At 37.1% G+C, this 14,216-nt stretch overlaps 1 protein-coding gene and 1 long non-coding RNA gene across 2 annotated transcripts; both read right to left on the reverse strand.

Annotated features, from left to right (window-relative positions):
• Positions 1–325: 325 nt before the first annotated feature.
• On the reverse strand, positions 326–5,436 carry zmat2 (zinc finger, matrin-type 2). The gene is made up of 6 exons (XM_087796913.1): positions 5,396–5,436; positions 4,399–4,504; positions 4,169–4,295; positions 4,022–4,095; positions 3,701–3,846; positions 326–680 (listed from the first exon to the last, which is right to left on the reverse strand). The coding sequence occupies exons 1-6, from the start codon at positions 5,411–5,413 to the stop codon at positions 534–536; spliced, it is 618 nt and encodes a 205-aa protein (XP_087653039.1). The 5' UTR covers positions 5,414–5,436; the 3' UTR covers positions 326–533.
• Positions 5,437–7,275: 1,839 nt separating this feature from the next.
• On the reverse strand, positions 7,276–8,639 carry LOC148072657 (uncharacterized). Its single transcript, XR_015712119.1, has 2 exons — positions 8,579–8,639; positions 7,276–7,897 (listed from the first exon to the last, which is right to left on the reverse strand). It is a non-coding gene; the product is annotated as an uncharacterized LOC148072657 (long non-coding RNA).
• Between the last annotated feature and the right edge of the window lie 5,577 nt (positions 8,640–14,216).

The raw sequence follows: 14,216 nt of genomic DNA on the forward strand, positions 1-14,216 counted from the left end.
CCTCCCGAACCTCTTTACAGGTAGGCTCCCTCAGAGCAAAATCCACTGATGGTAGTTGTGGGCTTATGAGGGCCATCTGTGGCTGAAGCTCCAGTTCTCTCTCTGGGTCACTGAAGGTTGACTGAGCAGACTAGGCTGCCACTGCGCTCATCTCCCAGGAGCCTCTTGGTGAAAATTGTATAATAGATCCTATAAATCATCGTAAGTATCGTAGAGAATATATATGATAAATTCCTCGTGTATTTTTCTTTCTTTTAAGAGTCTGATTACGTATGATTTGGATCCTTGACTTCTTGGTGTCACAACAATAAAATCAGGCATTCAATTAAACTCAAAAGCACTTTAATCACAATTAAAACAATTAAACAGGAAGAAAAAATGTTGTTCAATATGAAAATAAAGTCATAAGGATATAAACACAAGATGTCTTAAATAGCTGACTATTCTGTTTATTTAAAAAGTAGCATGGAACTACTTTAAGTGGACTCCATCCAGTCCTCTTCTGCAAAGGACCAAACACCAGCCGTCACACATCAGGTAGTCTTCTTTGCTGCTCCAAACCTGGAAAATCCCATCACAGCAGCCATCTCATCGTCGTCCAAGTCATCATCAATGTCGTCATCTGCTAGTCGTTTTCGCTTCCGCTGCTTCTCCTTCTTGTAGGCTTTGGCCTTTTCCTCCTGAAACACATGGGGTTTCCATGATTGGATAAGAAGCTCAAAGTGCTACAATGGAGGTCATAAGAACCACTCCAAAGACAAAGTAAAACAATGATGCGTTTTCCAGAGTCGTTCTTAACATAAGATATTTCCCAAAGAAGGAAATGCTCAGTGATAAAGTCGTGTCAGGGTAATTTACATCATGACCTTTTTTTCTTTATACAGTATATGAGAACATGTAGGAAGAAAGGAAGGAATTTACCATAACACATTTCCAGAAGCATAGGGTAGAAGAGGTGACTACTGTGAACCATGAAGGACTAGAAATTTGGCAAAACTCCAGATTTGGAGATATCTGAAGAAATTACTTTTATGAAGATTGTGATTTTGTTGAAGATATTTAAACGTTTGAAAATGGCTGTTTAGGATCAAATATTTTTAAAAATACCATTCCCCTACTTTGCCAGATAAGGAAACCAGTGTCCATCTCGGATGGGAGAAAGAGATGCTTATTCATTGAGGGAGAGAACATGCTTAGATCATTCAAATGAAAATGCTTCCGAAATTGAATCCAAATCTTTAAAGAACTTTTCACCACAGGGTTAGAAATCTGGTGCTGACCTAATGGCAGTGTAACACAGCAGAGAAATTGCATTATTATAATTATTAATTTATATATATATTTATATATTAGCCCAAAGTGGACCCTGCGTTTCCTGACAAGTACCAACCAAGAAAGTTTGCACCAGGGAAGTACAAAATAAATTAGGTAGACCAAGTCCTCTTTCCAACCTTGGAATTTCCTTAAAACATTTTTCTTGGCACAGATTGGTTCAATATAAATCCAGAATAAATACTGTCGAGTTATTTAAAGAAAGATTTTGGTAAATAATATGGAATCATTTAAAAGAAATGGGAAGGAACTGTCATCTTTATGGTGTTCACCCTTCCTACCAATGAGATTGGTATATGAATCCATCTGGAAAGGACATTTTTGGTCTGTTCAAGTTTTAAAATGACAATGGAAAAAATCTTGGTATAAATGTGTAATCTTTAAACCCAGGTAGGTAAATTTGTCCATTAAATAAAATGGGAAGACATTTACTGTAAGTAAATTGATATTGCCAATTCATAGATTAGAAAAACAGCACTGAAAAATGAATTTGTAATTTGTTAGATTTTCTCGTCTTTCCTTAGGGTCAAAGCCAGTGGCTTTATAGCCAGGTCAAATTACTTTTGGACATTACCGTTTTAAGACGATGGGACAGAACTTTATTGAGGATCTTATAGTCGCAGCAAAGAAGGCTTATGGGCTGGTACGTGCCACAGTCCTACTAGAAATAGTTTCTTGGTTCAATGCTGGTGGTAGTTTCAGAGTCACTAATGTTTTTTCAAATAATTTACTTAAAATAGGTGAAAGTTTATTAGGAAACAAAATTCAGTGGGGAATCCATCTCGACCAAGCGCTTTTCCATTTTGCATGGAGTTATTTACTCTATTCTTATCTTTGAGTCCATTACAGATTAATAATAATAATAATAATAATAAACACTTTATGGAACACACAAAGACGACTTACAAGAAGGATGAGAAACATACACACACAATTTGTTGAACAGAAAGGACAGAGAAGACAATTGAGAGTAGGCAATTTTGAAAGTCTGGTTTTGTTGACGTTGAGTTTTAGGAAATTGTCATGTATCCAGGTTTTTATGTCGGAAAGGCAGTGAGTGATGTTGGAGAGGGCGATAGATTTAGTGGAGATGTACACCTGTGCTTGATCGTTCTTCTTTATTAATTCGGGTAATTTTTTACATTTTTTCTAAAAAGTCTTCAAAAATCCATGAATCAGAAGTCTCAGAGGTATATAGATTCCTTTAACATTTTCTAAACTTGTCATTAATAGTTTGTGGCTATATGGATGTAAAACCCTCGGCTGTATTAATTTTCTGAAATTATACGATTAGTTACCGATTGTCTTAATTGGTGTGACATAGAACAGGAACGGTTCAAGACGCCATATCCGTTTAGTTACATGTGGAAAAATTCTGTTGTCTATCAGGGAAAAAGTATATTCTTGAAAACAGTTGGCGGACAGGTGAAAAAAAATATATCTTTGGTAGTGGGGTTTAACTTCCTCCAGGGGTCGGTAAGCGTATAAGAATCTTTAATGAAATTGACTACCATATGCTGATCTTGATCAAAAAAAAAATTGAAGCCTCGAGAGGATCTATGTAATGTTGGCTCTAACACGAGATTAAAGTCACAAAAATTATGTTATATTTGTTAGGATCAGGAAAAGTTGCTACTATTTAAAAAAAGAACTGTGAATCATCCCAGTTAGGGCCATAAACATAAAAAAACTAGTGCTACCTCAGTGCCAGACAATCTACCCAATACTATGATACAATGACAATAAGAACTACGAACGACTCACACGATTGGTATTTGAATAACCAGCATCAACGAGAATAAACAATTACCAAAATAACAATAAAATTGTATAAAGCGTATAGCAATAGTTGAATCAGTTGTAATTATTTTGTTAAATCACACTACGTCTCAACGGAATGTATTGACATGTCACAAGTGTCACTTGTTTTAACTGATGTTTTTGTGGACATATTGATGTGCTTCTTTAACATTCTTATATGTGATTTTGAAGCGGGCAGGATAAGCAAATCGAACTGGACCCCCTCAACTCCACGTAGCAGACTCTTGACATCATTAAACACAGTGCAAGGTTTGGCAACTCATTTCAGGTAGTCAGGAAAAACTGAGATGGTCATTTCTTCCACAGAGTCTTGGAATGTTTGTACAGTCTAGTGTACACGTGTTATGATTGTGTTTGACCCGATTCCCTCTTTAGATCTTGGTGGGGAGAGACAGTGCGCTCTGTTCAGAAGCCGCGCAGATTGCATGAGTAAAGCCACAACTTGACTGAACGATGTAAAATGCTTACATTTTGTCAGTTTGTAAAAGGGACAAAAGAGCGATAGGGTCATTTTCATTGTGTTTTCCTTGTGTTGAAAAAGACTCACCTCTTCACGCAGCTCCTTCATCCTCTCCTCAAAGTCATATTCTTTCTGTTTCTCCTCCATTTTCTTCTTGTTCACCTCAAAGCGTTTCTTCACCTGGTCCAGAGTCGACCGCTCAACTTTCATGGACATGCCCAGGTTCCTTTGGTCTACGTCATATAATTAAAGATGTTAATACACATTCAGGTGTGGTAAAAAAAACACTGTTAATCATCACTTTGCTTACAACAGTTAGTTTTGTTCAAAGAACAATAATCCCATACTTTTTTAAAAACAATACCAAATGACAAATAAATGTGCAAAGAAACACAATTAGATAATTACGTTTTTTCCCGTTGATGTGGTCAAGGAAGTTGATGGAATCTTTCACTACGCAGTCGCAGACATTACAGTAGTACCTGAAGAGAAGAAGGAAGGCAATCAGGGGGACACATTAACGTAAAACAGAGACAGGAAGTTGAATGTTCATACCCGCCCATTTCTGCCTGTGGCGTCGTCTTAGTAATGATGATGGTTTTACCAAGTTTAGACTCAAGGTCAACTTTGTAGTCACGGTGACGCAAAAGTTCCCGTTTGACCGCTGGTAAAGCAGGTTTGCCTGAAAACCCAGTTTGAAAAAAAATGTTAAAAATCAGCACAACAAAGATGAAATTGCAAGATCAAAAGGGCAATAAAAAAATAAAAATAAAAGAATGCATTACCCTCTCTCTCCCTTCTGTCACGCTCTCGTTCCTCTTCCAGGCGTTTCTGAGCCATGGTCTCGTACTCATCTTTGTCCCACTTACGACGGAAGTCATGTTTGCTGGACTAAAGGAAGATAGTAAAAAAGACTGGATAAGGACATTGTGAAATATATCTGGCTTCGTTGCTTAAAAACTAGCTTTTAATGTCCATTGATCGTGGAGAATAATCAATGAACAGGACATTAGTCTAATTGTAGTGTGTTGATTAATAAAGTTTATAATTTTTTTTGTCTTTTTTAAAATTTCCCTTATGTTTAAAAAATGTACAGAAGTGATTATTTACGTTGTAATTTAGCAAATTAAGTCAGTGTTTTATAATTCCTGTGAGAGTGGTGTGTTGATGGATCGTTTGGCTGATATTTACAGGACTTCAATTAAGTCTTAAGAAAAGACCTTAATGAAGAGGTATCGTTATTGCTTTCAATGCCGGAATATGTTGTTTTCTCTAATCATTGGAGAAAACAACATACTGCATCGAGGACATACATTAAAAAATAATAATAATAATAATAAACTTAATGTATCAAAACACTAAAATTAGACTAATGTCATGTGATTATTCTCCATGATCACTGGACTTTAAAGGCTTCTTTTCTCTCTCTAATCATTACTCCGGCATTGAAAGCAATAACAATGCTTCTTCAATTAAGTATTTTATTTTGCTTATTGTATATGTTTAGAATTGGATGCTTTGTTTCCTGACTGATATGACTATAAATTAAATAATTCCTCAGGAAGCATGATATGTCGGTAGGTACCGTACGTAAACAAGGTATAGCTAGTTAGCATTAGCGGCTAACTTTGCTGGTCTGAAGCTGATTTCTAGTAGAAAAACAAATGCGTTTAACCAAAATAAGTGCTGCTAGATTAATGTTAAATGCCCAACACTCTATGATGTATAATATTTAAAAAAAAAACTATTTTCAAGTCAAATATATCACAGAAATTCACTCACTCCGCTACCCGAAGCCATCTTGGCCGCTTGTTGAATTTGGATCTGCTTGAAGACTCAGTTCTAGTCAGAGCGACACCTTCAGGTTTGGGGTGAATAATCTATTAACGCATGACAAAAAACGTTTTGATTATCTAACCAATGTTTTGTTTTTTTGTTTTGTTTTTTAGTAAGAAAAACATGTTATTCTACTTGAGCTTCGTAAAAGTTTACCTTTACAAATTATTTTTTATATAGTGGTTTGGTTTAACTACGTCATTGTGTTGAAGAACATTTTTCTTTAAACTAATTTGTTGATTTAAGTGTCTCTTAAACTGATCTTGGACCTCTATTGTACTCATCAGTATATGTCTGTTTAAACAAAACTCAAAAATACATTTTATAAAATGACAATCATTACATTGGACTACATCCATTCTTAAAAAATGATTAGTGAATACCATTGAATCAGGAGAACAAAGATGTCCAGGTGTGAAAAATTGCCCCCTGACTGAGCAAAGATATGTTTCGGGTCTCCTTAGAGAAGCACTTTCTTTTAAGAACTGTGAATGGAAAACGTTGTATTAATATTTTATTCATTGACAAAATCTGAAGGGCGTTTCCAGCATTAGCCTCAACCACTGCTATCGCTGTTACTTTTATCAGACTCACTATCTGTTTAACTCCATTCTAAATGCTTCCACCATTCAAAGCCCTCAAAGTTTCTGTCTCTGGAGTTGCTCCTGTTGGTGTTAGGTTTCTACTGGGATTTAACTCATCTGCTGATACCTTTTCGGACATGAGGTCTGGTCCGTGGTCTTCCATCGGTGGATACAGACTCTCCTCAAGTTGTCGGTTTGGCTCTTCTAGTACCAGGATCCCTTCAACAATGTCATCCATCATCTCCCAATCTGGCACCTGGTTTTTAAACATTTCTTTCATGTTGTCATTGCTTTGCTCCATCAGGTTCCTCACTTCCAAGGGCAGCAACAGACCAGCGTTTCTCTGCCCGTCTCTAATGCCCAAACGGATCTGCAAAGGACTCACCGTTTCTTCCACAAAGGTTATGTCCACGTTATCTCCTCGTTCCAGAGAGACCATTAAGAAATAAATGTTTAGCGATGGGTGCGACACTCGCCTCTCAGATGACTCAATCGCGTACCATTGCTACTTGTTTTCATCCTAACAATTTTCAAATAACGTCAAATGTCTTTTCAATCCTTCGGTAAAGATCGATTTTGTACAGATAGATATCTGTCATATAGAAAAAGAACTCACAAATGTTAATGTTTCATCTCCATGAAATCAGTTGGTTTAGTCAAAGACATGTGAACAGAATCGTAGCTTGATCTACAGCAAGAATAAATATTGGTGGAATTCAATTGTTATCCCTGGATATCCTACCAGAAGTTTCAATCCCCCTGGCAAAGGCATGAACTCAAAAACACACGCAAATGCAAACATTTAAAAAAAAATGTAACAAAAAATGATATAACAAACCGTCACACTTTATTGAGGTTCTTCAGACATGTCCTTGCTGTACAATGGAAAAAAATAAATATATGCATATATGCAACCTATGTACAAATTGAAAAGGACCGATTACATGGTAAGTAACAACTTTTTAAAGTTATGAGTATGATTAACTGACTCAAGGTTCATTGGAACTACATGTAGATTTTAAGAATCTTTGGATAAAAGCTATTATGGGTAAACAATATGCCGAGTAATAACACCTTTGTTCTCATTGTTATTGTAGGGTGAGTTATCTTATGATATTTATTTTATGTAATTGTTTACGCCTCAGCCGATCAAGTGTGAAAATGAGAACCACACGCTACAGACCTTAGGACGAGACCACCTGATGCACACCTTCACCAAAGTAAACCAGAGAAGCAAGAGGCTTGTTTTGTACATTTAATCAACACATGCTGCCCAGCAACCCGTGTCTGACATGGATGTCGAAGGCAGTTTTTATAATCAGATGTGCTGCTGTAGCAAGCTATAATCCACAACAAATAGCCAAGAAGGCCTCCATTTAAGTCACATGTTGAATATCAAGTGTTTCCAGATGATTCAGAGTGGTGCATGGAAATTCCAAAGGTACCATTTCACATTTCGCATCCCAGAAGAAAGCTTCACTGGACATCTATTTCAGGAAGAAGTACAGAACAATGACGTATATCATTGCATGGATAAGGAAGTATATGAATGTATACAAGAATATGTGTAGTTTTGAGGCACAGTATTCGTCCGTATCATCTGGAGGAGGAACAGTCACTGTTTGTGGTTCGTCTTCCACCTCCCCATCACCATGTCCTGACTGAGGCTGAGATGGAGCCTGCAGTTGGAGGCTCCGATGGAATGGTGCGTCTTCATAGTCACCCTTTTCCATGGATACAGGAACCTTAAATGTTGCCTTTCAACAAGTGAGTCTACAGAGTAGTTGGGAATTTCCAATGCGTTGAGATGTCCCACTTCAGAAGCCGGCAGAATTCCCCCAAAATTCTTTCCTTCTGTGTCTATCTGGAAAGAACCTAGAGTCATAAACCAGGTTGTGAAGGTGTGCCAGGTCGTTCCACCAAAAATTTGAGGGTCATATCTATTTGATGACCTCTGGAAAATGTATTTTAAAAAGTTAAAACTGATGGAAAACAGTTTCAGTGTTATTGAAACATAAAAAAATGTAATCCCAGATTGTCACAAACATATTAATTTAAAATGGTAATTTCTTTGCTGCGTTTATATAACCTGAATGAAATTATTCCTCTGACACTATACTATTTAATTTTTTCATTTCATATATAAAATAATAAAAAATCGGATAAGTAAATAAATAGTATGTTAATGTAGCATCCCATTTGTATATTCTGAAGAAAATAATGTAAACTCTGTAAATCTAGCATAACGTAACTAAATATAATTTGTAATATTAAATGAGAACATTTTATGACAGGAAAACATTGAATGTCTGACATAGGTCATTCTTGTCTGTTAGGGGGGGGGGGGGACGTATCAATGAAAAGTAAATAATAACATCATGCGCACATGTTCATGTCTGTGGTGGAAAATGTATTTCAGTAGGTTACATGTGTTTTACATAATGTTGTCTCAATTATAGGCTGGTCCTGGTGATTTTCTAGGTCAAACAAAGTGAAAAGTGCTTCATTGAATGACCCAAACATGTCTGTCTATTCAGTATCTCACCATGTCTGTAAGGAATGGCCTGATGTTAATCCATTCTTGACAGTATGATATAACATTTAACTCAGATCTACCTGTAAATGTTTTATCAACAGTGATTCTGGATCTGATCTCATATTTATATAAATTAGGCTGAAATTGACTTTAATATGCAACAAAGACAATCAAAAAACTACACCAGAAAAAGACACCTACCGTGCAGCCTGTTACACTGGAAGGGTTTCAGAGCAGAATTTCTACTGAGGCTGGATCCTCCAGTTCACTTGATCATTGTAGCTTTGTATTGACATCTCTACATATTTTTAATAGAATATAAACGTTCTTTCTCATTTTCTTTATTCCCATCTTTCATTCCTTATCCTTCCAAGTCTATTTTTGTGATGATATACATTTGAGCCCACAATCTGGCTCGCCACATACAGTCATAGAATCACTTAAATTAGGCATAGAAAAAGGCAGGTGTTTGCAATTTGTTTCTCTTTGGGACACACCATCACCCCTAAATGACAAATTGTACATTAAATTAATCTGTATTTACTTGATAGTATACACATATAAAATAAATGTATATATAAGTTGCCTCTAATATACAGTATAACATATATTACAACTTAAAGTATAGAAAATTACTTGTGACACACTGAATGCTGGTCATTGGCCCACTTTTAGTGATATAAACGTTTTTTTTACTTGATCGACGGCCTCTTATTTAACGACTCATACTTTGGACACATTACAACAGAGACATATATTTATTTCAAATTTTCATTTGACACAGGTTTGCATCACCTGGTCTCTATCCAGAGTCAAAAAGTGATTGTTTGCTGTCGAAATCCAAAATCCCAGAGTGGACTATGGATCAAAACTCAAACTTGAAGCATGACTGGTCGTAGTCTTTGAGTTTGTAACACCTTGTCAAATTCAGATAAAATTCATTGGGTTTGCTTGACAGGTACAAGTAGGTGAAGACGCACACATATATGTATGTGTACAGGATTATGTATACACGTAAACAGAAAGTCAGGTTGTCTTCCAGTTGGCCGTTTCCAGCAGCCAGGAACTGTTGGATCCGTCCGTCTCCCTGACCGATGTCAGGGAACGAGGGAAACTGCTGCGAGTCATCGTCGTAAGGTATGTCCTCATGGTCTCCTTTCTCCAGTGACACCATGATGATGGCGCACCTGGTCAAATGGCTGCAACATGGTTGACATCGGACCAACACCTTTATATATGTCCTACAACACAATCGCCTTTGTTGTGAAACATCTGTGACATCATAGAGAAGTTGAAGACATTTCTTCCCTGACTGCAAAGCCCAAGCTCTACTTGACAAGTATCTCACAGCCTGTGGAACAAATATGGTGAATTATATGTGGTTTACAAGAGCTTTCAATATATATAAGTAGCTGAAAATTACGATTTCTCTCTAACAAAGGTTTTATGTTCATGTGATCCTGAACACCCGAGGACAGCAAAGTAAATCTAATTCGTCAAAGTCTCATTCTTTTGGGTTTTTTCTTCACCAGTAAATAGATAGAAAGATGGATAGATAGATGGATAGATAAATTTAGCAAGTTACCCCAGCTGTTTATTGTCTTACCTTTAATTTCATCATCTCTTCCCGCAAATTGTTTTTGTTTTCAAAGTGCTGCTACGTCACGTATGTTAGTTAATGTAACTCTGGGGAAATGAGCTTTAGATCTATTTTCTTATAATGATATGTAGAGAGAGTTTTGAAATAGTGTGATATTGAATATTAAACCACTAATCATGGAGCCTCCTTAGGAGATGCTGGATTAATAATATGTTGTATCAATGTTCTAGAAAAGGGTTGAAAGAAGAGCCAAAGGTGACACACATGGGCAAACAAAACCTGGTTTGTGTTAAAAATGGTTTATCTAATTAATTATTTGTTGTTTTTAACTAGGTTTGGTCACTTTAAAACAGCGCTGACGCGTCCACCAGGAGGCGACATTGCGCTATTACAAGCCGCTGAATGTAGGGGATTTCCGAGAGAGAAATTTGAAATAAAACCTTTCGGCGTCAAGAGATTTGGTGAAGAAGGACAATATTGAACGGTACCAATATTGAATTACCTTACATAACTGTGCTCTTGTTTTCTCTGGGTGGAGGTCAGAGTGATGTTACACTATTGAAACAATCTGTTTGTTGCAACACACACTTATAATAACTTGTTCGTCTAATACAAAGAGACAGATTTAGACAGATTTGTGAACAATATTTAAGAGAAATTGTTACTTTTTATATGTAGGAAATGTTTTATGATCTTTGAGCTTATCTCATAAAAAAATGTGAGCAAAAAAAAGGGTTGCATTTATATTTTTGTACATTCTCAACCTTCATGACCCAAGCTTGGGTACAGCGAAGTTTTATGGAAACTACCCAAATGTTTTTTTAGCTGAAAAAAGTTACAACAGTTTTACTTTGACCTCATTATGTTATTGTAAGTTAGGTAGGTATGTAGGTAGGTAGAACTTTATTGATCCCTCAGGAGTTTTTTTTTCCAATTAGACACAGCAATACAACAATTCTTCATAAAAATTAAAAATAAAATAAGAACAAGAACAAAGAGAAATAAAGAGAAAGAACAAGATGATACAATCTAAGTCTAAAGATAAAGAACATAGATCAAAGAAAAATAACAAAGACAAAGGATACAAAGAATAACATAGAGTAGAACATCATGATACTTTCAATCCACTCCTTCCCAAAAACTCAGAATTATACAATATATAGCCTGAGGAATGAATGAGTCCTTGAGTCTATTAGTGTTGCATCTGGGAAGGAGCATTCGTGCTGCATCTGCTTCTCTGCTCACTGATGACAGTGTTCAGAGGATGACTGTCATCATCCATGATGGACAGTAGTTTGTTCAATGATCTCCTCTCAGCAACTGTCACCAGTGAGTCCAGTTTCATTCCAACCACAGAGCCAGCCCTCTTGATCAACCTGTCCAACCTGTTGAAACTCCTCTTGGACACATTTCCACCCCAACACACCACAGCATAGAACAGGACACTGGCCACAACAGACTGGTAGAACATGCAGAGGAGCTTCCTGCAGATGTTAAATAATCGGAGCCTCCTCAGAAAGTACAGTCTACTCTGGACTTTCTTATATACATGGTCTGTATTGTAGGACCAGTCCAGTTTACTGTCCAGCCACACACCGAGGTACTTGTAGTAAGAAAGTAAGAGTAAGTTAAAGTGTTATCTTGTTTCATTCTTATATTCTGCACTGCCACCACGAACAATTCCAATGTTGTATTAACAACAATGGCCAAACAAGTTTCTGATTAGATCAATGTATATACATTTGAAGGGCTACACCTGGCCCCCGTTACACACTGTGCTCAGGTTCATGCTACCTGTTTACATAAATACGTTCCAGACCATGTGCACATTCACCGACTACTTCTGAGGGGTTTGAAAAGACATCTCTTGGAAACTGTTGAACAAAACTCATGAAATCTTAATGTGGTGTGTTCCCATGAATTTTTGAGAGGCAGCTTTCTTCAAATTTCGCCACTAATGTTTCGGACGGAAGTCGAAACATGAGGAATGGATCCACCCTTGAAAGTGAGACATGGCACATCAGATGGGTGGTTAACAATACAGCCTGACATTTTCACTTTCCTCAGAAGGTGAAGAACTTCTATGTAGAGATAATTCAGGTTTGAATGAGCATCTAGCGACCAGGGTTTCATCCTAGTGTCTCCTCCTCGCAGGACAATTGAAGGACTAGTAGGAACAAAAATAGCGAGAGTTGTGGTCGGAAATAGACCGAAGCTCAGAAAGCGGATCTTCACACATTGATCTATGTTGCAGTGTCACACTGACTCAGATCATGAGGGCAGATAAAGAACCACAGGTTTGAGAAGGTGGACGACTCCACCTCTGCAGCAGCTCCTTCTGAACCCTCCGCCTCCGCTGGGCTCGGAGGTTTTACAGCTGCCCACATTCCTGAGTGGAGTCAAACCAACACAGCATGTCTCAACTCTTGTTTTCCAGTCTCTCCCTCCCTCTGGAACTCACCAGAACTCCACAGCCTCTCTGGCAGAAAACTGCTCAGCTGACCCTTAATCAGTCAAAGAGCAGAGTCCAGAGAAACTGGATTGTTGCGAACTAGAAGTAGAGACACACAGGTTTGGCTGACACAAACAAACAAACCAAAATGTTGTTGAACAGTCATGGTTATCAAGGTGTTTTCAGACATAAACGGCTGACTATGTATTTTCTGTGTGTGCGCAAAAGAGTAAAAAAGTAAGTAAGTAGGTAAGTAATTTTTATTTGTATAGTGCTTTTCCATACCAGGGTCACAAAGCGCTTAAACAATCAAAACAATATTCAATAAAGTATATACTTTAAAGATCAAGATAAAACTGATAACACAACAGGAGTTCCAGAAAATCAAGGAAAAGCCTGAACAAATAGAAACGTCAGTAGACTCCATCAAAAAGGACATAAAGAGAGCCATCCGTCACCTAGACATCTTCGGAAGAAAATCCTTTCACTTATATACTATCTGAAGGTTGAAAATAAAGTTTTCAATCTTTTTGGACCTAAAATGAGCTTTTAACTGTCAATACGTTTCTCGCCTTCAGCAATTAGCAAGATGCTATAAAGATGTTAAGACATTACAACTGTTGACTATTGTTGACTGTGCAATAGTTCAACTGCTCAGTTAATAATGTGGGATCCTGCAAACACACATTCAGAATTTGTTGAAGTTGTACAAACTATCAAACCATCTCTTCTGTGTTGCAACTCTGAGAGAGACATTTCTTGTTGTTCCAGTCAACAGACCGCAGTCTCTCTAACAGTTCCTCTAACAGTTCCTCTAAATTTCATTTCAAGGCCTGGTGTGATCAGTTTTAAGTGGCCCACAAAAGATCTGGATGCTACTTGGAACTCAACGTGTTTGACCAATATACAAAATATTGATGACTTCTCCTGAAAAAAATGTTTAAAAAAAATGGGTTAAAGAAATAAATTTAAACAATGAGTTACGATAAAATTACAAAAATGATGAACTCAAGAGAACAAGTTAAAACATGTTTTTACAAAGTGTGTAATGAGTAGCAATTAGACATTCTTTTGGAACAAACCGTTGAGGGATCGAGTCAAAAGTGCATGTACTGTATGTCCATGACATGTCATCCGCGTGTCAAAAGTGAAACCAAACAGTCAGAACAAACAGGAAAAGCAGAGACGGTCAACATTAAGCTCTTGCCACGACGCCTCTGAACACATCATGGATTCACTGATGCCCGACACTTGAATACAGTTCTATATATATGCCTTTGTGTGTCTGTGTCATTTAGGCAAACAATAAAGAGCACTGTCCTGGTGTTCCAATATGTATTTTTCTAGGAACTTGTCCATGGACAGTTTCCATCTTCTAAGTAAGAATTTCTACACCTGATTTAAATGTTCTCTACTGCTTATTGCCTAAACAGAGTATCAGGGAGGTGGAATCCATCCCAGCTACTTGGGGTGAGATGCATGGGACACCCTGGACAGGTTTACAGTGTATACAGAACACACAAGCGCACACATACGTACACATTGGATACAAAGATACAAAAAAACCCCACACAATTTATACTAAGCAATACATT

The sequence above is a fragment of the Callionymus lyra genome, chromosome 8 (assembly GCF_982586985.1).
Source record: "Callionymus lyra chromosome 8, fCalLyr1.hap1.1, whole genome shotgun sequence".
Classification (NCBI taxonomy): Eukaryota; Metazoa; Chordata; class Actinopteri; order Syngnathiformes; family Callionymidae; genus Callionymus; species Callionymus lyra.

What these genes read in the sequence shown, in the direction of transcription:
- zmat2 (XM_087796913.1), bottom strand. An exon ending in TGACAGAAGGGAGAGAGAGG is followed by an intron (nt 4,296 to 4,398) that starts GTAATGCATTCT and finishes CTGGGTTTTCAG; the next exon opens with GCAAACCTGCTTTACCAGCG. An exon ending in CCACAGGCAGAAATGGGCGG is followed by an intron (nt 4,096 to 4,168) that starts GTATGAACATTC and finishes TCTTCTCTTCAG; the next exon opens with GTACTACTGTAATGTCTGCG.